We start from the raw sequence: 27,500 nt of genomic DNA, 5'->3' as shown, positions 1-27,500 counted from the left end.
ACCTAACATTTGTGGTATGCTTTACAATGGCCTTAATTCAAGCTGTGCACCTGCTACTTCTTACCAGGGCATTGCTTTTTTTCTTTTGACATGGGGAGGAGCATCTGGTACTTTCTGTGAGCAGAGGCTGTGGGCTGTTAGCTGGATTTGTGAACAACTGGCCAGAGAAAGAACTTGCTAATTTACTTTCTTCTATTATCTGAGCTGTGTGTGGACTCAGGAACAGGAATTTGTCTTCTTTCTCATAGGCTGGTGAATCCAGAAAAGAGTTTTCCCACTTTTCTTCCTCTGGGGTTCTGCATGCTTCTAGGACTCTTCCTTGCATGATGAGGGACCCCTACTACATATTGGGAACCAGTTAGACAATTGCACAGTTTCAGGAGTGTGAGATTGTCTTGTAAGCTGAAAAACACTTTTATTTGTTTCTCCTGCTCTGCGAGTAATGCTTGTCAAGTGTAGCTTACTCTCTGAGCCTGTGAATTTAGGTGACTTTGTTCACTAGCACATTCGTGTTTAAAAAAAAATTAAAAAATTAAGTTAGTTTGGGGCGTTCTTTGTTTTTTTTTTATTTGTTTTTTCAACCCAGAAATAACATGTGTCTGTAGAAACAGTCTTCTCAACTCAAAAGCAGTGTTTTGCAGCCATGTGCTTCACGCAGCTGTAGCTAACTCAGGTGTGGTAGAGGCGAGCCAGGCCAAGAGGGAACACAAGTAGTGCAAGTGAGCAAAGCCCTGTGTGTGCACAGGTATTCCTGCTTCTGGGAATCCAGGCATGGCTGGCTCCTAGAGGAACTGAAATGCCATGCAACTAGCGCAGAGTTCACACTTTGTATTTTTCTCCTGAAAGTGATATTTCATGAGGCAAGCAGTTGCAGTTCTGAAATGAGGAGAGAGCTGACATACATTTAACCAAACGGTATCCGGCACCCATACAAGAGTCACAAAACACAGATAATATCTCACTTAACAAGCAGTATTTTTCCTGCTTTTTTTTCTCTCTGTTCTAGGCCCTAACAGTTAAGGAAGGTGAAAAAACAGTACAAATGTTTCCACATCTAACACAAAAAGATCCCCCTAGCACCAACCAGGCTGTGCAAACACAGGAAGAAAAGTTTTGCATTTTATGTTCTTGCTGCGTCCTGGGGAAATGTGTGTATCCTGGGGTGGTATCTCTCACCTGAGAGCCTGGCTCCCATCCCAGAGCAACTCTTTTCTCATCACTGGAGGTTTGAGGTTCCACCAGTGAAAAGGGGATGTGAATTGGGTTGTGACTCTCATCCAGAGAAACATATATGTTGCATTTCTTGCATAACTTCTCCAGTGATTATTGAGTTTCCATAGGAAACAACCTTCAGGTTTTAAATACACCCAACATTAGTTTGTGAAAGGACAGAGAATGAGATTTTTATAAGAAAGCCTGCCCTGGGTTTCTTTTTAACAGTCATAGCTCCAGCAGCACCATCCTGGCATGAACTGAACTGCTCTCAGAATTGAATGGAGACAAACAGGCTTTGGTAGGAATAGAGGATGCATGAAACCTTACTGGGTTGGGCACTTTGTTCCCTTCCTCTCTTTCCTCATGTCTTTAAGTATATTGCTAGGGCAGAGATGAGGAAACTCAAGTAGAGAGAAGTTGAGGTAAGACTTGAGTCTTGCCAAGGCACCATTGACAGGTTAGGCACTTCTCTGACAATTTTCTTGCAGAAATGGCAGAAATCTGAGACCACCTTTCAGAGCTTCAGGATGAACTGGTGGAATGTACAATACAGCCTGCAGTTGAAGTTGTCTCCAGTTATGACTTAACCAAGGGCACCATGAATCAGTGGCAGAGACAGAAACAGAACTTTGATTCTACAGCTTCCTTGTCTTTTTTATTTGATATGTCAGATGATTCTTTATAATTTCTTTTTTTTTAAAAAAGAGACAACCCACCCCAACATTAGACTGCACTGGTTTTGCTTCACTTATTTTTGAGCAAAAATATAAAATGGGAATGGAATCAATCTATGATGCTTTGCTCCGTTATGTGACATTTAATAATTTACCCCAGTGCTTGCCACTAGGTGGGGATTTTTTAGCTCCATCCCCTTTACCAGTTACTGTTCTGGACATGCCTTTTAGAAATTAAATGGGAAACTGTTCCCTCCTTTCCCCCACCTCCTTTCCATTTCTAAATTCATTGGCAAAAGGATGTTAGTGAGACTGCATATCTGTAAGATTACCATTCAGTAGTGAACTTATCATAGGATAATAATTTAGATGTAGTTAAGGCATGAAATACAAATATCATGCTCTAGAATCCAAGACACAGGGATCAACAAACATATCTATTTTAAATGCACTATTTTTACCTTGCCTTTTTGCACAGGGATTTCTCGACCATGTGTAACAGGAAGAAATCAAATTATGTGAAATGTGTCATTAAAACCAAGTTTATCAAGATTTCTTAACTGCAGTCTCCTGCAAAGTGGGAAGCATACCAGATCTCCAACTTCTGCCCCACCAATTCCATGACACTCATCTGATTCATGCCACCTGGGCAAACAGCTATTAGAAGACTGGTATCTGTTTAGTGAACCAAGCAGCTCACTATAAACTGTAAAAGTACTGATCTACTAACAGGTTTCTATTCCAAAAGCCTGCTTTGACTTATCTTCAAAGCATCCTACTTAGCCTGCTTGTTGTAGGATGCCTAATTATGCACTAAGCAAGTTTTGATTTTGTCTGATATCTGTTATCTCATAGGTCTGATACTATGTCTTTATATGGGTTTGTAGCGAAAAAGCCTTCACATATTTAGGGTAGGTTTTCTTCTGAATCTAGACTAAGTCAAAACATCAACTTCCATTGTAGTAACTGGAAGCACAATTTGAATGTTGGAAGGTGCAGGTGGCTCTTGATTACTATTACTTTTTAACAAATTTCCTTAACCTCTATGTAGTGTCAAGAGAGTTGTTTCTGACCAGACAGCCTCTTGCCCTCTGATTAAACTTCTAGGTTTTTTGTTTTGTTTTGTTTTGTTGGGGGCGGGGGAAGTGTAGAAAAAGTTGAAATACTTCAGCTGTTTCTCCTTACCCATGCATTCTATCGGTAAGAGATACCTCAACTTGGCAGGATGGAACTTGCATTGGAAAGTTGCCAGAAGTTCTTTAAGTTCTTTACATCCCATAAAAATAGTGCAGAAAAATAAATTAATAGCTAAATAAGGAGCTAAACAGTGAATGGCAAAAACTGTTTCAATGAACTTACTTCCCGCTTTTACTTTCCTCTGCTGTAAAAATTCATAGTCCTTCTTTACCATTTACGCAATCCACTTTTACTCTTGCAGTCGTCTCCAGTGGGTGTGATTTCGCCCATTAAAGAATACCCCGCAGAAGCTGGAGATGGGGAAGGCCTTATGAAAGCATCTATTGGGTCCCTCTGGCAGTGCAGGACTGTTCCATCATTAACCTTGAGTCCTCTGGCTGCAGATTTAGGTGGCTCACCTGATGCCGCTCCTACCACTCCTACTCAGAGATTATTCCACAGTCTGATGGATCGTCAAGAAATGCGGTCACCCACTCATTTCATTCATTTAAACCTGGATTTGTGCAAACAACCCAAACCAGCTAATTTGGGAGATGACCTAAACCTACCTGTCATTTCCCCTGCATCATGATCAGTATACATCGAAAAGCATGATGCTGTCCTCCATGCAGGAGGTTGCAAGGAAACTGTTTTCTTGTTTCGGGTCAAATCCATAACTGGCATCACCAGACTGTTGTCACTTAAGTAAGCTATATTGTTTTAATTTTTCCTTTTCTGAGAAGTGATTTCAAAATCAGTTAATGCTTGTGTGTTAATGAGGGAATTGCCATTAGAAAAAAATACTAATTTGCTAGGCCTTTGTGCTATGAAATTACTGCCCTTGCTGGTGTGCTGATTGCCACGGGATGTCTAGTAGATTGCATCAGTGCAAATTGGTAACATCTCCACTTTGGAGACAAAGGTCTTATGTGAACATTACTGAGTTCAAATCCTGCTATGGGCCTATTCCATTCTTTGCTATTAATTCAAAGCCCAGCCTTTTAGTAGTTGTCGATGAAACTAATCACTTGGATAATTCTTTTGGCAGTTGTTTCAAAGGCATGCTTTTGTTACAGGTGTGCTAAGTCATGTTAAAAAAAGCTTTGCAAGGCAGGGATAGTACTGTGGCAGGACATGTATGAAGTGCAACACTTAGCAAGAGAGTTATTTTCCTTATTGTATTGCATTCAGCATTAAACCAGTTCCAAAATACTAACACCATGCTAAAGCACCAGATTTTTTTTCTTTCACAAAACTTTGTATACACAAGATACTGGGGTTTGTTTCCTCTACAAATGAGAGACCATAAAACTCTTGAAGTCATGTTTTGAGTAACCTCTGCTAGTTTTACGTATTTTAGGAAGTCCCAGGAGCCACAGGCACTTAATTACTTGTAGGCACAAGGACCAGCCTAAGCTTGATCTGTGGGTATTAGTGAAGCTTGCTGAAGATGTGGCTGAATTTCTAGTTGGAGATAAAATTCTATTTTTGGGTAGTTCTGTTGAAGCCCCAGAATACTTGTGAGTTCAGCTTCACTATGTCATTGAACCAAATCAGGATATGCTCTCAAGGAGCTTTTGTGGAAGAAGGGAGAGTTTTTGCAAAAGGTGATCATTTGATAGCCTTTGTAATGTCAGTCAGTGTTAGCTAAACTGAATCTTCTGAGCATAGCAGCTGAAAAATACCTGTTTGTGTTACAAATATCGAAAAGGGTAAGACTGATAACTGTGTATCCAGACTTCAGTAAATTTGGAAGAGACATTGGCCATGCATTCTTTTCACAAATATAATTCCCCTCTATTCAAATGAAGCTTTCTCTGCGGGACAGCAGGTTTTGGTCTTATGAATGCCATGCTTTTAGCAGAATTTAGGGGTTTTTTTGTTAAGTTTTATTTGTTTTCTAGTTCCTCTTATGGTATTATTTGAGAATGAGGCTACTCTGATGACTCACTGACGCTACTTTCTTCACTACTAGGAAAGGAAAGTCCTCCTATTAGTGATGTCCCAGATGATGCAGATGAGCCTATGCCTGTACCAGAGGACCTTTCAACTAGTACTGGAGGACAGCAGAGTGCTAAGAATGAGAGAGTCTTGGGTAAGACAACCAGTCCACTCTGATAAGAAATATTAGTACATAATATAATATGCCGATAATGTTAAGCACTGTATAAGAAGCTGGTATACAAGCAGGTCCTGTGCCTTTTTGTCTTTTTCAGCACAGGATTACTCAGGTGCTTGGTGTTTTTTTGTACAACCTTCTCTTTGGAAAAGGCATTTTGAAGGACAGCAAGCCTTTTCATCCACAGAAAAGTTATAAAGATCTTACTATTTATCTTATTTCAAAAGCCTAACTGATTGCATTAAATTCTCTCCAGGAAAGATGGTTTTCATTCTTCATAGCAAATGGTATTAAATGTGTGGTTCCAGATCAAAATTATTGGAACTTAGATTTCATAAAAATTTAGTAAACTCTTGGGTATTTTTATTATTATTTTTATTGCTAATTTGAATGCTATCTTGAATGTTACCTGCTATTCAGATTTCTACAGAAATGCCTTATTAGATCACGGGTAGTATTCATATGTTTCAGATTCCAATATCTGATCTTCATTTACCCTTGATTTTTTTAACTGGGAGAACTTTAGAAAACACTTGAATTTTGTTCTTCTAGGTAAAAGTCCACAATTGATAAAGTCTGTTGGATTAAAATAGATTATTGTCCAGAGATGATTTTGCAAAATGCTGTTTCTTCTTAGAGATCCTAGACTCCACACCAAGGACTAGCAATGCTGCTGATTGCTGCATGCATCAACTCACATGTAGTCTACTAAAAAAGACTAGATTATATTACTTGAATGCAATGATTGTTTACTGCTAGGGAGCAAAAAAAAAAAGAAAAAAAAAAAGGGAATGCTGTGATCAGTGCCCTATATGATAAAATTATTTACAAATTGATTATTTACAAATAAAAGTATTGGTCATCATTTTTACATTCCTGTTGGAAGAATGAGGGTCAGGGTGGAAGACTGTTTACAGAAAGATTGCAAGTGCCTTTAAATATTTAATGTCTAAGGAAGTCCAATAAAGGACAGTAGGTGGAAAGGGAGGCACAGAGGGCAAAATAACCAAGTCAAAGTAATATAGCAGGATGGTGGCAACATTAGAAATAGATCCTTCTCCGAAAGTCCAGCACTAGCTAGTAGAGAATGCAACATCTTATGCATCTTCACTTTATTTACCACTTGATCCCCTCTTACCAAAAATGTGAGCATAAATTTCTGTTCCTACATGCATACTGACATACGTTACAATCAAATTAATTTTTAAAAATGCTTTTTAATAATCTGATCACCTAACTAGCGCTTTGTTTCTCAGTCCAAAGTTCTTTGGACAAAATCTTGCCCTTACTGCTTGTGTCTCAATTCAGTAAAATGAGTTAAGCCTCCTTTCTCCCACAGTAACTAAGCCATACAAAATATTTAAGCCTTGATTAAAAAAAAATAATTTAAAAATCCCTTGTTCAAACCCAAACAAACCAGATTTTTTATTGCATTGAATTCACTTCACCTTGTAAATATCATACGGAACCAGCAAATTTGAAATTTATATTTGCTGATGATGTAACGGTTCTCCCAATAGTTTAATTATATATCAATATAAACACATATTAGAAGTGACTGTAATAAAAGAAGGAGAGAATGTTATTTTTGATATCCTAAATATGATAAGTTCCATTTGTTTTTCTCATTAGTTTTACTTTGTGCACTCAGCAATAAATTAGATTTTCCATGTCCTGACTTCAACATTTTTTCTACAGCCACTTTCTCTACCCATAGTTCTTTGGTTTTGAAGGGTCATCTCTTGCAGCGAGTCATTTACCATATTCAACAGAAACAAAGACAATTCACAGTTTTATGGCTGATCTTAACTGTGGGTGTCAAGTTCAGCGCTTGCAATGTTTGTCTTTTCTGTAAAGCTGTGTACACTTTTACCTCTTCTGCTGTTCCTTTTTCTAGCCCTACCTAAACTAACTTTTTGAAAAGAGTATACTGAAAAAAAGAATTCTTATCTTTTATAAAAAGGGTCTGAACACATGCCCTAAACATATCAGGAGCCGTATGATTGTTATGCATATTCTAGATCATCGTCAAAAGAAAATTTGTTAGGGATAAACCAGTGCCTTAGGAGTGGTGTTTGGCCCACATAATGCCATAGATGTGTTTGGAATGATGGGGACTGTCTTTCAGTGTAGGCAGTGGCATGTCAGTGTGGACAGACTTGGTGTTCACTGCAACACTGTCACCTCTAAGTCTTAACGTCCGTTTCTCACTGATATTTATCACCAAACCTAGGTAGAAAAGGATGATCTGAAGAAGTAGTTTGAAGAATGATAGGTAGGCAGGATAGTATTGTAAAGACCCACTGGTTTTATTTATTTATTTATTTATTTATTTATTAATAGCTGAGTGACAGACTGTGGCCTATGATTACTGACAGTTGATGCACATGAACAGATACAACCAGGCAACAATTTTTCTCTATATGACTTTTCTAATGTCCCATCTGCTTCCTGCATCAAAAGGGAATCCTCTGTGCACTTTGCTGTATTTCAACATATGATTTACAGTGCATTCCACTTGATCTGTAATGCCCTGAGAGATCAGCTGTCCATACTGAGGCATGCACTGAGGAAGGGTAATTTGAGTCAGACATTTATGGAAGAGGTCCACTAGGGTCTGGAGGACTTTTTTGTACATGTAGTGTTACAGAGGTAACAGTGGAAATTGCAGGTTTATTAAATGAAAAGAATAAGTATTTACCTCATCTTGCTAAAATTAGGTGAGAAATCTGTTGTTGACTTTAATCAGCCTGCGAGAGAGAAATGTTCAGATGACTGTTTGATTACTCAGATTTGTAGTAACACTTCATGAAACCTATAACCCTGGAGTCAAAAGTTTAATTACCTTTTTCATCAATTTAGCATTTTAAAGGTCAAAGATTAGGGAAAACAAGCTATTTTTAGAAAAGAAAGATAGGGTCTAGCTCCTCTGCATGTTTTAAAAGATCTTTCTTGTTTCTTCCAGCCCTAGACTGATACTTGAATGTAATGCTATAAACCTGTTAGAGAGAACCATTTGAAATGTTTCTCCTGCTTGAAGAGTGAAGGTGTAGCAGACTTCAGAAGTTAAAATCCTCAATGCACTTGCCAGATTTTATTGGGCGCTGTAAGTTTTTGAGTGTCTTACTTAAAGTGACTAGAGAGGGCGCAAATTTCGGAAGGAAGGTGTTCAGAGGTTAATGAAAAGTGTGCTTTGATTTGTGTCCCCAGACAGAGGCATCCAAGACACGGGTTGCTTCTGACCAATGCAAAAATGATAAGCAGGTGTGAAAAGGTCCTTTGGGAAAGTAAAGTCATCAACAGTTTCTAGCAATAACCCTAAGCAGCACAGCAAAGCAGAAACATATTAAAATAACTGTTCTGGTCACTGCTACATCTCTTCATTTCCTTGATGAGATTGCTGTGTTTTTAATGTTGTAACTCCCAGAATGCCACTATGTGTTGAGCAGCTTCCTCCTCCAAGCTTCATTTCTTCTGCTCTGCCCACTAGATCTTCTTCCTTCCTTGTCCTCTTCTCCACCCTAATATTCCTTCTCAGACTGATGAGGCATCTATCATTTTTTTATTATTTTATTTCTTTTACTCTACTTATCTGCTCTACATTTAGTTTTTCTGGAAAACACAGGGAACATTTTCAGACAAGCAAAGAGCTAATTTTTTACAGCTCTTTAAGGCACTAGGCTCTGTTCTACCACCTCTCCTACACAAACTTTTGAGCCTTTGATCTAAGTTATTTAGAAATGCACATCCCACTGAAATTCCATTCCATTAAAATTAGTGCTTTGCATCCTATTTTGGATGGGCAGCCCTATTTCCCATTCTAACCTGTAACATAAGATTTGAACTGATTCTTACTGCCTCCGTTCAAGTTTCAGGTTAAATGTTGCGTCCACCTTTTGTGGAAAATCAGTACTGAACATCCTCTGTGTGGTAGAGGGTTACAATTTCGCTCTGTTTCTGATCTGGGACTGTATCCTAATTCAAGCTATGCGTGGGAAGCTAATGATTCAGTGAGCTGTAGGTTGGACCCTACTTCATGCAGAAAAAGCCATTTGCTGCAGTGGTAGTATTTGCCTAGAAAGGTAAGCAGTACCTGGTTTTATCCATAAGTACCCATACTGTAGCTGGCCATCAATGGGTGAAAAACAAGAAGTCATCTCACAGTGTCTTGGAAAGAGGCTGTGGGCTCAGCATTTCTGCACAGGCAGCTGTCTGAAGCTGAAGATGGCCATTTAGACTTCCAACACAGAAATCAAGGGTTTCTCACTGAAAAAAAGTGATCACCATCATAGTCACAGATTACAGTCTGGATCTGGAATGTATAAGGCATACACATATTCCTTCTGAGAGAAAGAGGTGGGGACAACGCATCTCCAAAATTGGATTGAAACTGTTGGACAATTGACAGAAGATGCCCGAAGTAACAAGTCAAAGTGATCCTAGACATAAACAGAAGACAGATGAGATTTATATGGAAACTCCCTATTTGTTTAAAAGGACACCAATATGGGAAGAGTCATTAAAAGGGCTTTCTGACATTTTTCTCCTTCAGTGGGAAATATCAAGTGACTGATGTTACCTTCCTCCCACAACCCAGTCACTGAAGCAGAAGCCTGTATAGCTGCAGAGTCTCAGTGCCTGGCAACACTGGGAGCCTGGCATTGCCTTCACATCCTGGGGTCTTCCCACCCAGCCATGGGCACTCAGAGGTGGTAACATGCATGAGTAGCAAGTTACGGGTGCAGAGAAGTGCTCTGAGCTGCTCAGTGCTTTATTTCCTTAAAAGGAGCTCAACCATTTAAGAGCACGGACAGAAGCATTGCTGAGGGGCCACTAGGCCAACCACAACAGCTTGCCATTACATCAGTCTGCTGCAACTCACACATAGCTGGGTGGAGGCAGAGTAAAAGTGTGGAAAGGCTGCAGACGGAGGGGAGAAAGGAGAAAAGCCAAAAGGGGAAGTGCCCCACCCCAGCTTGCAAAATCGGTCCTGTTGCTTGAGACAGGTCCCACTTGCTGCTGCCCCAGCACTTCTGTAGGGCAGGGAAAGGGGCTGAGGAAGAAGACTGCCAAAGCTAAACGTCTTGATGTGCTCCTTCTGTAGGAGCCAAGTAGCTATGAAGGCAGCTTGTTGTGTATGAGTAATAAAATGCATGTGTGGCATGTGTGCACGGGGACACGAAATCATTCAGAGAACTAAAGGAACCTGGAGGGCTGTGTAGTGTGTTTTACTTGCTCAGGTTTTAGATGGACATCTCTGTTGCTCAAAGATATGAAAGTGTGTAGGAGCTGATGAGCATTTGTATATAAGTGCTGATGACTGCTGATAATTGCTGTCTCACCTAATGTATCCCTACTGTCTCTGGCAGCAGAGAGAAAATTTGTTTCAAGATGGTTTAGGGAGCTTTAAGAATTGTCTTTAACCCTCCACAGTGAAACAGGGCTTGAAAGTCCAACTGAGGAGACTTCTGAAGGAATTGAAAAACTTGTAACTAAAATATTTTAGGAACTTTTAAAAATAAGGAAGTTAGGAATCTCCCCTCTTGTTTGGTCCAGAGCCCCTATTTCTAGTCCCAAAGTACCAGTTGCCAGTATGAACTGGTACTGAGTGCTCTGAGAGCCTGCCAGTATGACTTACCTGTTTTTAAGGGGAACATAGGAGATATTTTTGTCAGGATTATTTTCATTTTGTATACAAAAACCTTCTGGGAATTTGTATAGAGAAGGATGGGGGTGGTTTAGTGGGAGAACGCATTTGACAAATTTGATTAATTCCATTATATATGCTGTATAGGATATACGTTATATGCCAGCCTTTTGCACGTGCATAGTGTGAAACTCTGTGCTATAGTGAGGTGCAGAAGGCCCAGGTATATGGGGCCATTGAGAAGCTGAGGGACAGGCTTGTCTTACTCTTCTGACTTAGGACTTAGCAAAATGTGCATGGATTTTCTCAAGGCCAGTATGAAACAGCCCTCTTACTGAAGGCAAATTCCTTTATCAGATTTAAAAATTCTTGCTGCAAGTAATGGTGAGTGAACATTTTCAAAACAAACTTGCAAGTAGTTTCTCGAAAGGAGAGCAAGCCAGTGTGGAAAGGATAGCCACTGCACTCCCAGCATGGGCTGGGCTGTGTTAGTGCAGTTGATGCAGCCCCTAAAATCCGGGGCAGAGCCACTCTGTAAGCAGGCATGTAAAAAACTGTCCTCTGATGCAACTGAAGCATGTCATAAAATCAAATCCTTAAGAACAGAATTCATCCTAAAGGAGATTTGTACATTTCCAGTGATTTCTATTTCTATTTAGTTTTGGGAGGAGTTTTTCCACTCCTGGCCCATTTAAGTATGGTTTCTGTTGCCACTGTGTGGCAACATGACATTGCAGTAGGTGGTGAAGCTATGGGGTTTTTTTCCCCTTATTTCTCCAGACCCGTGAAGCTTGTGGAGCTGGGGCCAAATTCATGAGTGCGTGCTGGGTACTGCAGTGTTTCCAGAGGGGAATGCCAGTGCAAAAGCCAGGGAAAACCTGGAAGCTGTGCAAGCTTTGTTTCTTGAGCTTTGAGAGAGCGGTGAGCATTGTTTGAACTGGAGAGATGCAGCTTGTTTAGCTGTGTGGCTTTTAGGTACGGATACTGAGCCTGCTGATCTAATCTACAGTTAGAGGAAGTTGTCTTGATCTGTGCAGAAGAGATGTGCCTCAGAGATAAGCCCCATTCTAGCTCGGGAGTCAAAATTATCTAGCAGGATCTCAGCCGTGGCTGCAGCACAACTCAGAAATACGGGGCTCTGGCTGGAAGGGGGACATATTTTAAGCTGGGGAGGACCTCTATAACTGCAGCTTGCTAAACCTCAGGTTATTTTAAGGGAATGACTCTGCATCAAATGGTTGGATGGACCTCCCATCACCAGCCATCCTCTATTCTGTATTATTTCTTGCTTACTCTTTGTTGTAGGCTTGCTTTTTTCCTTGAGCAAGTTCTGGTTCAACCCAAGTGCTCTTCAGGAGTGCACCCTGAATTAAATGCTTAACTGCTGGACTGAGGCACAGCATAGGGACCACCTGCCTCTACAGAGACACTGTTTCAGAATAAGCTGCTGTTTTGATTTTGTTCAGCCTCTCTTCACATTTCTGTAATTTCAACTCTCGCTATGGTGCTGCCTGGGAGGAGACGGTTTCTGACTGCAGAGGACCTGCGGTGATGCTCTCTCATCAGGTGCAAAATCCCCAGGCTGTGTCCCACAGCAAAATGTGCAATCACAGTGGCTGCATCCCTGCATCAGAGACTAGCAGGATTAACAGCATGGCCATGCCACCACAGGTTTCTCGAGTGCAGAACAAGCTCTTTATGGGAAGAGCAGGGGATAGAGGGAGCTCCTTTTTGGAGCTGTAGTCCTAAAGCCAGGAGCGAACACCACTCATTACAGCAGGATAGAGAAACCTTTTCCAGTTTGCTCACTATGCGAGGTTTTGTGAAGCCCCATAAAGTGGTCTCTCCAGAAAAAACTTTGCCCCACAGGCAGTAGGTAGCTATGGCGTAGCAGCTAGTGCAGGCTCACCCTCAGCGTGTCATTTATGGTGAAGAAGGGTGACCACAAGCTGTTAACTTGTGATGGTGGAGTAGCCAGCACCCCAGGGTTTTGATCTCCAGAGACAGCTCTTTGGAAACTCTGTCCTGCCCCTTCTAGCTGCCTCCCTGAAATAGTGAGCCAGCAAAGTGGCAGCCCAAAAGAAGATTCGACCTGCAGCCTACAATGTGAGACACTTTCTGCTGCACCCTCCCTCCTCAGTAAATGAATTCGGTGTTGGAAAGGTGCACATGCAGGGAACATAATTCCTAGTAAAGTAATCCATTTGGTGTGTGCTTCTCTTTCTTTGGTTTTTACACATTTCTAAGTTAGGAATAGTGCCTCCTTCTTGTACCCATTGCAGTTTAGGGACATGTTTCCCAGAAACATTTAGGTGTCTAAGTCATAGGCATAAGACGAGATCCCAGGAAGGTCTCCAATCTATTGTTCCACCATCAGCCACAGTAGCACCACAGGCACCAAATGGGATTTTTTGAAGCAAGTAACTCCTGTACCCTTGATGTAAATATGATTTCAACCCTAACATGTCAAAATCCATACCTAAAAATGGGATTAAGAACCCATTGAAGGTTCCCAGAGAAATAACAAATGCAGAGCAAACACAGAATTACTCTCAATTTCCAACCAAAACAGGGCAGATCTAAAAATAAAAGGTAAGGTCCATGTTTTGCTCTTTGGTTTTCACCTTACATTTCCCCTGTTTCTCCCCCCCCCAAAGACAGTCCAAAATTATCTAATTTGAGAAGTGTAATAAATGTAGCAAAAGTGGAGAAATGTGACAGAATGGCTTGATTTCCACTCCTCCGAGCCACGTATCGGTGTTTAAAGAGAGGAAAAAAAAAAGAGAAGAGGCTGAAGAGTAAAGAGAACTTTCACATAAGCCAGTTTTTTTTTACCCTGGAAATGTTACTTCTGAGGAAGTGGCTCTTATCAGGTTTTCAGTAACTTCTATGTTATTTTATGGAACGACATAAGAACTTGACTGCTCCCTGACTCCTCCTTTAAAACAATAAAATTGAGAGCTGTAAAAGGAATTGCTAATTCCTTTATATAACAGAGAGTATCCGCACATGATTTTGTCCTCCTTGCTGGTTAAGTAACATAACAGCAATGTTTAATGCAATGGATAGGCAAGTTTCAACTAAAGTTGGTGACACTTCCAGCTTGTGTTGCAATTAATAGAAGAGGAAATATTCACTCTCCGTATTTCATCATGTAAAAGCATCCTGCATTTGTAAGAAGCTGTGATCAGCCAACATCCCCTCTATGGATTTGAACTTCCCAAATCTTTGGTGGTTTTTGTGTTTTGGTTTTTCTCTAAGCTAAGAGCTTTGTGTTTTGATTTTTAATGATGGCTTAAGGTTTTTTGGAGGGAGATTAGTCCCTTCTCATTCACAGTACTGTGCACCTCAGCATTATATGGACTGAGCTACTGAGCCTGTTTTTTCCTGCTGTGAATATGTGTTGCAATGCTCGGAAGTGGTGGCAGTGGTTGGTGTGAAGTGGGATGGTTTCATTAGCACTGAAATGGCGACTGCCAGTTAGGGAACACGGCTGTTTCTGCACCCCTTGTGCTGCATCTGGGTTTCAGAGATGTATTTCTGGGTCTTTCCACACGAGAAAGAGGAGAAGAAAAATAAAAAATCTTTTCAGAGGAGAACACCACATACCCATATAGAATTCACTATGAAAATTTTATTTGCCTTATTGTGGGGTGGACTGAGATCCACTGCTCATTTTTTGTACCCAGATTTGCAAAGGGAAAGAAGCAGCTTTGTGGCCAAGGAAAGTGTCGAATTGCCCATGATCCATCCCTACCCCGACCACCAGCTGGCTGTAGCCACAATTCAGGCAGTTAATGTCTCTGTCTCTCCTGAGCAGAGCTGCCCTCCTGGTTTCCCCAGGCTGAAGCCATGAGCGAAGAGGTGAGAACATCCCTTCTGCACCATTGAGTCAGCGTTTGTCCTTTTTCCTCCCAGAATCCAAACCATTTTGTAACTGGCATCTCCCATCATTGGACATTGAGGGGGAGGTGGGGAAGCCCTGATGGCCAGTGTGGTCACTTCATCTGCTGCAGGTGTGGACCTACAACGATTTATCTAGAAATCAAATGGGAACTAGGCTTTTCTGGGAAGGGGTTGAGCTTCCTGACTCTTTATCCACATAGTGGCAAATAGAAATAAAAAGAAAAAATTGTTATTGTGCTAGCAAAAGACTTCAGTGGCTTTGTAGCCCAACACATGTAAAAGACAAGGAAGGAATAATGGTAATGAGGCATTACCTCTGGTGTAGTGACACATTTGTTTAATCTTACCACCACGTTGCTAGCAGATCCTAGTAAAATTGGTATCCTATCGTGGGCTTATTGTGGTGTTAAGTGGATTTTTTTTCTCCATGCAGTACAGACTAGAGAAGTCTGATGTTGTTTATTCTGTAATTACACATTAATGAGAGTGTAGGTTTGCTATACAGTGTAACCACTGCTAATAAGCTCTTTCCTGCGTGCCATGAAAGAGACTGATTTATACAATGCACGATTTAGCCCTTGGTGTTAAGGAAACAATACAAAAATGTTTCTCATTTCTAAAACTTTTTGTAATTAATTTATTCTCTTTAATACTCCCTTTGAAGTTTGAAATGACAATGTATTTTCCAGCCAACAATAGCCATCTATACCACGTTCTCTCTTTTACAGGTGTAAATGTACACACATACACACATGTACATAGGAAGATATGTTTGTCAGCACACATAAAATTATACGCCTGCAAAATTAAATTCCTCTGTGCATATGTCTGTTTAAAAAGTAAAATGCAGCACATGTATGCAAAAGAGCATTTATCTTGAAAGCTGAGCTTTTCAATCTTTTTAAGAGGGAAAAAAAAGCTATCAAACATACAAGCTGCAAAGTAAATGCAGGTCATAAAAATACATTTTTTTCAAACCTAAAAGAGGAAAAGTTTAGTTCCTGCTAATTTGTCTGTATCCCTGTAAGAAACTTAAGTGTAAATTCCATTTGGGAAGTGGGCAGCAGCTGAGGAAGACCCACTTGTACCTGTTGTGGCTTTTGCTCTCTGTGTAGAGCTGCCGGGCTGGGATGGCTGTGAAGGCAGACAGGGTCATGGTAGAGGGACCACCAAGGAGTTCATGAAGAAAGGGAGGGCTAAGGAAAGGAGAGAGAGAGACATGGACCCCCTTCCAGTCCTTCCTGCTGGCCTTTCTTGCCTGAGGTGATGCCCTGGAGAGGGTCTCCTGCCTGCCGCTGCTGGCTCAGCAGTGAAGGGGTACGTGGGCTTTCGGGATCCTCCCCCACAGTTCATAAGTGCTGTTTCTTCCTTTGTTTGGATGTTTTAGTCAATTAATTTCTTACGGTGTTATTCAGGTAAGGTCTGTAATAGAGAGTGAGGGATATGTTGATGCAATGGTTTTTCCAGTAGATTCTTTTGCAGTCCTCTACCAAATTTAGGATTGCTCAGTGAATCTTTAGTGGATGTCTGGTCTTCACAGCAGAGGGAAAGATGGCTGACATACTGAAATAATCTAATGGAAAATGAAGATATAATATCTTGTATCTCTCCTTTGAGATACAGTTTTCCACTAAAAGCTGACGCATGCCTCACTCGATAACTTTCTTAGAGATGTTTCAGTAGCTAACTAAGCTAACGAGTACAAAAGCACAATTAAAAGAACCACCATAACAGATGTAGTGATGGACCCTTCTGCTTTCCCATACCAGAAAGCAACAGTGATATACAGGGAATCTCCCTAGGCACATCTTGGGGAGCTACAGCTGAGTGCAAAATATAACCCCTCACAAAGGCCAGGCTAGTTGAGCAAAATGCAGTCCCTGGCTTTCCTGTGTGAGGACCGGTGTTTGCTGTGCAATGGTGGTTTTTCTTCACCCCCCAGTGAGACAGAGCACAAATAGTTATATTAGTTGCATACTTCCTGAGAACACAGTGATCCACACGTTCTAGGCTGTGGGTTGTGTTTCTCATGTTCAGGCATAGGATGGGAGCTCATCAGATAGCAATATGGAGCTCTAGCAAATAGCACATTTGCATCAGCAGAAGCAAATTTCACAAGACTTGCTGGGAAGGTTTGCCACAGCATGCCACAGTCCTGCACTACTAACAGCTGCTGCACATTCATTTGATAAAATGGATGACAACAGAAAATGAAACTTTCAACGTTCTCTTCTATGAGCGCCTGAGAAGCATGTTAGCCCGAAGGTGTGAGCCTGTGGCTCACATCAGCTTTGCTGGGACTTCATGGTGCCTTTGAGGTAAAGGAATTTGAAGCTGTGGATGAGCCATGCTTCATTTGTCCTGGTGGCAAGGAGAGCTCTCAGCACTGCTCTGATGCAAATGGCAATCCTGATGTCTAAGTTTCCAGGAGTCCAAAGGCCTGCCAGTAGGATACTGGGATCACTGGGATTTGAGTGCCTTACATGCTCAGAAATATTCAGCCAGCACAATTTTGTCTTTTTGTGCTGGACAAGGCAGAAGCAACCGTCCTTGAGGTGCGCTCCTCCAAATGAACAAAGCATCACTCATCATTCCCATATTTTTGTCTCTGGTTGCTGACCAGTTTACCAGGTAGAGGTTAATTTTCTGAAGGCCAAGTCCACACACTCGCTGCAGCCTCTGACAAACTTGCCTGGCCATGATCTGGTTCAGGCTTTGTAGCCCAAACTGTATTTTCATATGTGTGTGGTCCTAGGTGATGGAGTTAACAGGATTTTGTTTCCTTTCTTGACCTCACATTGCACTTCACAGTGCAGCACAGCCACGGCACAGATACCAAAGTTTACCTTAGCTAATAAGAAACAGCAACTTCTGTAGAGCTGCTTTACATTTTAGTGGGGAAGATTTTTCACACTTTCCATTTGCCTCGCTCTTAGTCCAGCCACGGTGTCTAGGTGTTAGTGTGAAATTCAAGTGTATTATGAACCCTGGATTGAGTAGTATACCGATGCACTCTCTCTGGCTTGGTAGCAACAAGGAGTTGCAACTTGGTAGCTAATGGGAAAGAAGGTTTCCTAATGTGTAATAGCACATTAGGACACACATTTGAGTATTTCTATGCTTAGGATCCTTCGTGTTTGTTAAAAATGCAACACAATGTCTGTTCCTTTGCAATATTTGAAAAGTACTTTAACCATAAACTGGGCAAATGCTTTGAAAAGCAACAAATGGATTCCTCCAAGTAAAAAGCGCACACACTATCTAGGACATGCGACTAGGAGCAGAGAGGAAGTTTGACAGAAACTTTGCCTGCTAGACACTTTCAAATATTCCATAAATGCTGAAAGGGCAGGAAATGCCAATGCTGATAGTCTGAGCAGATCATCAACCCTTAATGGGAGGCCAAGTTTTGATCACTCTCTGAACACTTGGTGCCAGTTATCACAGCACAGCTCTTGTTCTATTTGTGTATAGTTGCATGTTCTATGTCCGTACTAGCTCTTACAGTTTGTGTAAGACTGGGAAGGGAACTGAATTGAGCTTTGGGTGTTTCTACTGCCATTTCTCTCTAACTGTTTTGTTGTTTTTATCTATGAATTTGTGTTGTGGCACAAGGTTCCTGGAAAAGGAACTGAGCTCTGTTGTTCTAGACACTGCACAAACACCAACAGCATGCCCCAAAGAGCTTATGATCTAATTAAGGCTATAGATACATGATTGATTAATTAAGCCTTACAAGCCCTAGCCGAGGTAAGTGTGAGGTAGGGCACAATGAGATGTAATCAGTTGTGCTGTGGAATCTAAACCATAAATAGTATTCTGGAGACCAGAGATCAAAGTTGTTTTTCTAATAGCTGCAGCAAAATAGTCTTGTGTGTTCTTCCAGGGTGCAGTGGGATTGGTTTGGTTCAAAGTACTCAGCTTTGTTTTAAACAGTGTGTCTCTTCAGCTTGAAAAGTGAGATCAGAAATATAAAACAGGTAAAGATAAATAAAAGAAGGACTTGATGATGGTACATGAGGGAATTAAATAAATATTGGCACTGAATGATTAGATCATTTTGGGAATCAGGAAATAATTATTTTCCTGACTTTTAATTGGTCTAGATCGTAGTGCAGAGGAGCAATTCACTGTATTGCTTGAACTTTTAGAAAAAGGGGAGAACTGATTTCCAGCTCTGTGCCTGATTTGTACAGGCAGGAATCCTAGGTCATGCCAGTGCAATGAGTGGGATTACAGCCTGGTACCAGCGTGATGGAGCAGTGAGTGAGGCCGGTCCTAGGAGGGTGGGCAGCTCAGGATAAAGTTGGGGTATAAGCCCAAATTTCAGGGAGTCAAATCCTTACTTCTATACAGGCTTTTCTTTTTGCTGAGCCATTTCTGAAGGTCTTTTGCACTACAAAAAAAAATACTCTAGTAATTTGGTTTTGGAGTGAGATTTCACACCTCATAACTGAGCATGTATGAGAAGTGCTACAGAACTGAACTGGAGATGACAAAGTTTTCAATATTTAGTCATTTCCTATGAAAAAGGTACACACTGAGCCCTTCTCTTCTTTCTTTTCTCAGATCACTGACAACTTCTGCCATGCTGGCTGCAGTGTGGCAGGAAGTTAAAAACTGCTTTGGATATTTTAAACAGCTTATGCTTTTTTATTCTTCAGGTAACTGCCTTTGGGATTTTTACATCTCTCTTCAAACAGAGTGGTAGCATGGAAAAAGGCCATCTGAGGCAAAAATATCATTCTTTTCCTGCTTCTGCATCATTAATCTGAGGAAGAAGAAGTCCACTTTTTGACCTTGAGCAGTCCCAGACAAGGGAGAGCTGGCTGAGGGCTCCAAGCACTTGATAGTCTATATTTTATGGGTGTAACAGAAGATTATTAGGTGGACAATAATTCTACCTCTCTATAATTCAGTAGGATGCACCAGAGGTTATGAATGTAATTTTCACAAATACCCAAGTGTTGCAGCCTCCCGAGCTACAACTGCTGCCTGCTGCATGGCCCATAGTCACTTTGGGACATATGCCAGGAGGGTGACCAGCGCATGGCCAGATTTCAGCCTCGTGTGTTAGGACACTTGAGAAGAGTGCACCCAGATGTAGGAATCAGTCTAGACAGCAACACAGCTTTTGAGTTTCCCCCCAAAAAAAAAAGTGTTATCCCCAGTAAAAAAGAATTGAAAAATGTGCAGATAGGGAAGTAAGGCCACATGATGGATTAAGTGCCTTTCCCATGGCCACACAGGAAGTCTGTGGCTGAGCTAGGAATTGAACCTAGGTTTCCTCAGTCTATATCCAGTGTCCTGTCCTTCTTTGAGGACATAAAATTTTGTTTGTTATTGAATTCTCTGTAGGCTGAAGCAGAAAGCTACTGTTTGTGAGGAAGAGAATTATTAAAAGATAAGTACTATTTATAATTGGTGAGAAACTGAGAGTAGTTCTGGAACAAGTATTGTCCATTTCTATTGCTATTTAATTTTCTCTTTTTTCCAAGTTTACATCAGCATAAAAATCCCCTTGTGGTATTACTCCTTAACAAGCAAACTACTTATGCCTTTCCTTATGGCTAGGGTTGCAGTAGAGGCCAATGCTTAGCTGTTTCCAGCTATCCTGGTTTAGCAGTAAATAACATTATGACTGGCTTGACAGGAAAGTGATCATATTTCTGCCTCTTTTGCTTGACATTTCTCATTCAAAATAAAATAGAAAAATTGCGTCCATCTGCTGCGTAGAACATCCATAGCTAAGTTCTCTCTTGCAATACTTATTTGACTTGACATAGCATTGTTTCTTGAACAGCCGCGTGACTGGCTTTTGTCTTTGGAAATGCTAAATCAAGAGGGGCTCCACTGAAGCTAAAACCAGACCAGAACTAGTAAAGCCAGAAGAAGGCAGGTCATATCCCTCAAACCCAAAATACCCACCAGCCCTTCTCTGTAATAGGTAGGACATGACAATCTAGGCAAAACCTTCACAGTGGTCATAGTCCCTCTCACATACATGTATGTGTCACCCTCTGTCACCCTTCCATCCCTAGAAAAATAACACAGTGCATGAACTCTGCCACTGTCAACTGGAGGTTAGGGAAACAGGAGAGCAGTCAGAGCTGCAGGATGGGACATGCAGTGCAGGTCTCCAACAATCACAACGTCTAAGGGGCTGCTGCTGCCTTTCCCAGAATGAAACTGCTGACTCCTTCCTACACAGGTAGAGTGATCTCTCCTCTATCTCACACCTCCCAAAATACATTAACTTTTGCCAAAGAACTAAACACTGATCAGGTGGCCCAGAAGATATTTCCTAATTCACAGATAAATGGTAGGGAAAATAGCTGAGCTTGTTGATACTCTCTGTGCAAGTGTGTTTCAAAGAAAGTGAAGCCTCACTAATACCCGTTTCTTATCACCTCCTGACAGCCTCCTTTGTGGGGGAATAGCCACAAATGGTTTTGAACAAGCTCTTCCAACAGGGTAGCTTTCATGCAGTGATGAACAAATAAGTATACCACAGTACACCTTTGTGTAACACTCCTGTCTTCATTTACTTGTGGGATTTCACCACTATCTTCCTGAGAAACTACAGAATTCAGTTAGCCACCGGATAAGATAAAGACTGGAGCTTGACTCAAAAGGGATGCAAAACTTATCACTGATAGAAGGTAATTTCTCAAGTTTTTGCTTTCTACTCAGCCCTTAATCAGACAAATTCTTGCTGAAAAGTCCCTAGAAATGGGAGAGTGTAAAAAGCTGAGTCCCGCTCTGTTCTTAAAGGGGTTCATGTTCTACTTTGTATCTCCTCTGCATGCAAATGGAGAAGAGAAAATTCTCCATGTGAATTTTGAACGCTTTTTGCTGTGGCCAAGTTTCGTTCTGAACAAGCAGGACAGAACAGGGCATGATCTCAGTGGAAGGACTTCCTAAACTGTCTGCTCCATCCGCTGGCAGCCGGGCAGGATTGCCCAGTTAGGCAATCCCTATGCTGCTTTAGCCAATTTCCTTCTGTACTCTTCCATCACTCTGTCTTCCGTGGCTGCCTTCAGCAAATAAGACCATTGCCTAATCGAGCCCTCTCAACCCCGAGGCTAGGCATCTTGAGGCCTTTTCTTCATGTTTGATTTGCCTCTTTTCTTTCTGAGAGTCCCTCCTCCTGGTTGATGTGAAGATAAGGAGGAGGGGTGGTGGTTGGTTCAGGTCTGTTGAAGTCCATCCCCATGCTGAGCAGCACAGTTTGGTAACTGTCTTAAAGTAGGTGGAAAGGGGAATACAGATCAAGTGGGTGAGAGTTGGAGAGGGATAGTAATCTAGAAGACTTCTGTAGAGGCAGAAAAAGCCAAGCCTACATATTTTTTGTTTGTTTAATTTTTTTTTTCTGCTAAGCCACCAAATATAATTCCTGATCTGTGCTTCCCTTTCTGTCACTTCTCCATAATTCTTAGCATTTCAGTTGGGCTGCTGTCTCTCAGATGCTTCCTCTTTTCCTGCTTTCCTATATTTCATTATTTGCCCTTCTTCCTCTTCGAGTGCTTTTACAACAGAGTGAGGAGGATGTGGAAACCCAGTTACAATATGACACACAAACTGCAGTGTCACAACTGCAGGTCTTTGGTTTCACCTCAAGGAGTGTGCAGAAGCAGATCAGGGTGGAGAAGGAGGAATAGGGGACTGAGGGAAAGAAGGGAGAGATTTATAAATAGGGAAGAGAAATGACAGAAAGTCACAAGATTTCCAGCTTGGGAACTTGGGATAATGGCATTCCACATAGTTTAAGATAATCCTTGAATGAAAAGGTGAGATGGCAGTCTGTGTCAAAGGGTCTCCCACAGTACTGCCTCTACAAGGAAGATACAGCCTTGGTGTGTTTCTGAACTTGCCTGCGGAGACATGAGAGATGAGCAGATCTCTAGACCTGTGTGGCACGAAGCTCATAGCATTGCCTTCTCAACAACAAAAACAAAAAACAAAAACCAAAACCAACAAAAACCAACAATCAAACAAAAAACCCCACATAAAACCTCAAAGGAAAAATTATTTATAGTGCCCATGTCTGTGTGTGAAGTAAACCTTTGGAAGATGCCATGGATGAAAATGAGGAGGTGCTGTAGCTTTCTTGAGATATCAGGCAGCTGAGAAAACTTGTTCCCATGGACTTTGCTCCAGCTGTTTCCTAGGGCATCCATTAATTAGAGGTGCTCTTTTTCCTTTTTTAATCCTTCCCTCCCCCTCTCCCTCTCCCTCCCCCTCTCCCTCTCCCTCTCCCTCTCCTCTTTTTTTTTGTCTGGGGTCTCCTAGAAGCCTTTCAACTCAGTTGATCTAAATTTACATCATAGCAACTGGTGTAGGACTTGCTCCAAACTTGTAGGCTTCTAGGCCGTGACAGATACTAAGGAGATAACTGTGGTTTGGGAGGAAATGGGTAATATGTCCAGACTGCTCTGTGTGTTTGTGGAAGGAGTTAGAGGAACAGTAGATATAGGTTTCCTGTTAAGCTGGACAAGGGGGAAGCTATGATGTTTCTCAGCTATGGCTGCGATTGGACTTAAGTTCAACAGCATTCTCAGTGTGGGTTTGCTGTTTCTCCACTCCCCATGAGAAGCTCAGGTTGTCTTAAAAATCTGACTACTACTACAAGACGATGAGACTTAAGCTCCCGAGTTGTTTAGATACTTCAAAATTGCTTTCCACTGCCTCTCATATTTGCTTGCAGTCTGTGGGGTGTTGCGGTGGAACAAGGGTTTGATAGTCTCCCTCTGCTGCAGATTGGGACTCAATGCCTGAACCAGCTCTGAGGTTTGAAATCAGAATATGCCAGTACACGTCCTTTCTGTTAACAACTTCTCCACTGATCAGCTTACAGGTTATGGCAAACAGAGTTTGTGAGGAGTTAATGCCTGTATGCCTGTCAATGTTAAACAGAGAGTGGTCCAGATTTTCAGAGGTGACTGAATGCCCAGGATTTAGATATGGAGCTTGAGACAGTGGTTTGATTTCTTTGTGATCAGTGTTTTCTAGGCTGATCTGTTTTCTGATAATCTAGTTTCATTAGTGTCTGAAGTTGGATAGCCCCAGAACATTAGTTGCTTTTGTAAAAATCTTTTGTTGGTGGACCAATGTTAAAATAACTGGTAGGCATATTGAAATGAGTGGAAGAGTTTAGAGTATTTGAATGATGGTTAAACCATATTAGATTATTATCTTATATACCTCAGCCAGAAATGAAGGCCTTGATGAAAGAATTTCTGTGGTCTGAGTTATGTAGGTTTCTCCTGTTCACAACAGTCAGTTTTGAGCTACTTATGACAATTTAGTCAAGAGTGGTGCTATTGGATGCCACTTACTTCAACAACTATTATTTTGAAAGCCTTTTCCCTTGAAGTTCTGCCAGCAACATGTTGGCCTGGATGCATTGCTGATCTATCCATGTTAAGAGAACGGTTGCATTTTGATATAAGATCGCTATAGTCAGCATGGTGACTGTGACTGTTTAAAGATTGTGATCTTGGCTCTGTTTCCAGTGAGTTTCAAGTGTCAGATTACTCGTTCAAGAGAGTGGTAAAATAATTTTAAAACACCCTTTTACACTCACCAGCCTTAAGCATTGCTGAAGATTTATTCAGAGTTTGAGGAAGCTGCTCCAGAGTTGATTGCCAAATTGGCCTTTCTCCTCTGAGGGCATAATGATACCTGCACCAGAAACCCAACCAAGCCCTGGCTTGGAGTTCCCTTCTGTGGCACAGTTCCTTCTGATTTTGGAGATACCCTTCAGGACAGGAATAGGGAATCCTGAATTCAGTAGTTTCAAAGCGCAGCTGAGGTGTGCTTGCAGAGCAGAGCTAGGAAGTTCAGCCAAGATGCTGTTCCTGATGCAATATCTTTTACTTACAGAAAATTCTTTAACCTGAACTTCTGTCATGTTTTTTCCCCACATCTTTCTGAGGAACTAGGTTTCTTTTTAATAATGTGTCCTTCTTTTTGAGTCAACTATTGGAGAAAGCTAGTAAAATCTTGGGTTTTCTCTTAACTTTGTCTTCAAAGACTTAAGGAAATGTGTACAGCTTTGCAATTGTTGGATGCCTCATAGAAGAGGCATTCAGTGTCAGGGGTGACTTCCCATAGCACTAGCATGGTTAGGGTTGGATTCTGCTCAGAGAAGGAAAGATGGGCTTGTTTTTCCTGAAGAAAAATTTAGGAAACAGCATTTTTTTTTGAAAAATGGCCAAAGAAGTGAGGAAAGACAAGAAATCTTTTAAAAATGTGGACTGAACTGAATTTTCAGACTTTCAGAATGATCCAGATCTCTCAGCGTTCAAGAGTTCTCCCAGCATCATTTGGAGTTTTTTACAATTTCAGCACAGAGAACTGATTGCCTGAGGAAACTCCAGGCCCTGTAGTAAGGCACTGGCTGCAATGCACAATGGAAAAGGATTACTTTTTTCCTGGCATTTTTCTCCTCAGGAGCTATCTGGTATGTCTACATTCAGGCAATTTCTTTAGGATTTGTGTAGATTAATTTATGCCTCTTCCCCAGAAGGTGTAGATCAGGATTTTCTTTCATTGGACTGTTGAGCACACTGTAATCAGGTAAACAGCAGATTACATTGCAAAACCTTCTGGCAATGTTTCTACAACCCAAAAAGTAAAAGCTTCAATAGCCTCAGATGAATACTTCTAGAAGAATAACTGAGCACTCAGGATTAACAGCTCTAAAGCAGGTTACCTCAGAATTACCTTTCTTGCACAGTCCCAAGAGAGATCATCTACTTTTATCACTCATAAAGTGATGACTACATTTGATCTGCTTTAGTCTAAAATAAACTTTCTGTATCTCTTTTTTTTTTTCCCCTGTCTGGTGAGGGAGACACAGAGGACTTTGCTCTGCCATTTGTTTTCTGGGTAGACAAGATGACAAGATTGTCATAAAGTGCTGAAATGGCTAGGTTCCTCTCCACTTCATCATCTGACCTCTTCTCGAAAGTGAAGACTGACAGTGCACAGCACCCATAGGCACCTCCCCAAATCTAAACACAGCTGCGTGATCTAATTTTAGGTCTACTGACCCTTTGACAGCTGGGGAACTATGGACACTTGCGTAAAATAGCGCTCAAGACATCATCACGCCAGCTAAACAGGCCCTAGTAAAAGTCCCCACATCCGTCTCACTGACAGCAATGGCACAGCTCATTCAGCCTTCACATGGGCGGACCAGGGTAGCTCTGTGCCACTCCAGGGACAAAATTAAAGGCATGTAAGCAGCTCACTGAGCTGGAGTATGAAAAGGGGAAGGTTTGCAAGGCTCAACTTTGCATTCAGGGCAAGGCAAATTTAGGTGCTCGGAATTCAGCAATATACAAAACATTTCGTCTTCCTGCTTGTCCCCATGCCCACCCACGCACGATGCTGGCTGTATGGCAAGCCTAGGAGCTGTGTCTTCCCATTCCTACCACAGACCCAAGGACTCTTCATTGCTCCCAAGCGGCAGCTTTCTTCTGCAGGATAATGACTGATGTCTTCATCTGGTACAGATCTGACCAATAACCTCTGTATGTGTTCAGATTTCACAAGGTTTTTTCTTGGTCAGGCAGGCTTAAAATTCCCCCTCTAGCTACGATTCACATATTTTTCACATAATGAATCATCTTAGGTGTGTAGCTGTGCTTTACTCATATTTCTGCGTTTGTTAAGCCCTTTATTTAGTCTTGGGATCCCCACTGCAGCTCCCAGGTTTGTAGCAGTGTAAGGACAACTTCCAGCCATGACATGCAGGAACCGGCCTGTCTCTTCCATATGTGAGAAGCTTCCTTGGTTTCCCTGATAAACCTCAATATAGCCACTCGTCTTCTCCAAAATGCTAATCTTTGTGGGTGCACACTCTTTTCTCATTCTCCTAGGCTGCTATGTGTGCCTGCCATTAGCTAGAATTTTGTTGCATTAGTTGAGGACAGGTCAACACCCATGAATTTCACCAAATACTGCTTTGAGGAAGGATTAGAGAAGGAGGATGCCTTAAAAATGTTAGATTATCATGTGTCTGAGGCTCTGTTTCTCTTGGGTAACTGTTGCTGTGTGGGGAAGAGCATAAGCCACAGCGTTTCTGCTTATAGCATTTCTGGAGAATACAGCTTCACAGGTGCTAGACTCAGCACATGACCACATGTATCCACACAGATCTATCTGTGTAAGCTGGGAATGGTTTTCATACATGGTAGTGTTTTTAACTCACTGTTGTGTATTGTTGCTTGAGGTTACTTTGCTTTTTAAAAATTTCTTGCTAGATGCCGTTTTGCTACTTTCTCCTCCTTTCATGCTGCCATTAAAGAAAATCTGATGGAAGCAGAATGAGAAGCTCTGCTCTTGCCATGGTTTGTCAGCAAACCTTTCCCTCCAGTCTGAAAATCTTCCCAGCTTACTTCTCAAAACAGAAAAGTGCCAATAAAGTCTGTTACTGGCAAGCCTGTAGCAGTTCCCTTAGCTTCTCTTTCACGCAGCCAATAAAAGATGCAGAGCACTTCATATAGAGGAAGAATGGGTTACACATACATGTGGAACTTGAGAAATAGGTGTAGTATGACTTTTCTTTATAATGCTCTTTCTCCTTTCAAACTCAGTTTTACTGGTAATTCAGATGACAAACGAACATCAAGCAGTCAGGTAGTGAACATTCCTTTCAAAAAACAACTTGAATCCAGTACAAAATGTACCAGCAAGTAACACAACAGAGACAATAAATATGAACTAGATCAGCTCCTTGGCTTGGTTACAGATC

The 27,500-nt window shown here is 41.4% G+C and overlaps 1 protein-coding gene across 13 annotated transcripts in view; it reads left to right on the top strand.

The window, feature by feature from the left end:
- The window catches only part of IKZF1 (IKAROS family zinc finger 1 (Ikaros)), a 53,829-nt gene that overhangs the window by 1,566 nt on the left and 24,763 nt on the right, over positions 1–27,500 (top strand). For all 13 annotated transcript variants that reach the window (XM_010180666.1, XM_010180665.1, XM_010180664.1 and 10 more), the window contains exon 2: positions 5,041–5,160. In XM_010180666.1, coding sequence (XP_010178968.1) covers positions 5,041–5,160 — 120 coding nt within the window. The remainder of the gene's footprint in view (positions 1–5,040; positions 5,161–27,500) is intronic.

This window comes from Mesitornis unicolor, unplaced genomic scaffold (assembly GCF_000695765.1).
Source record: "Mesitornis unicolor isolate BGI_N332 unplaced genomic scaffold, ASM69576v1 scaffold35053, whole genome shotgun sequence".
In the NCBI taxonomy this organism is placed as follows: Eukaryota; Metazoa; Chordata; class Aves; order Mesitornithiformes; family Mesitornithidae; genus Mesitornis; species Mesitornis unicolor.
Note: the sequence above shows the minus strand (reverse complement) of the source record. Positions and strands in the feature narration are given on the sequence as shown.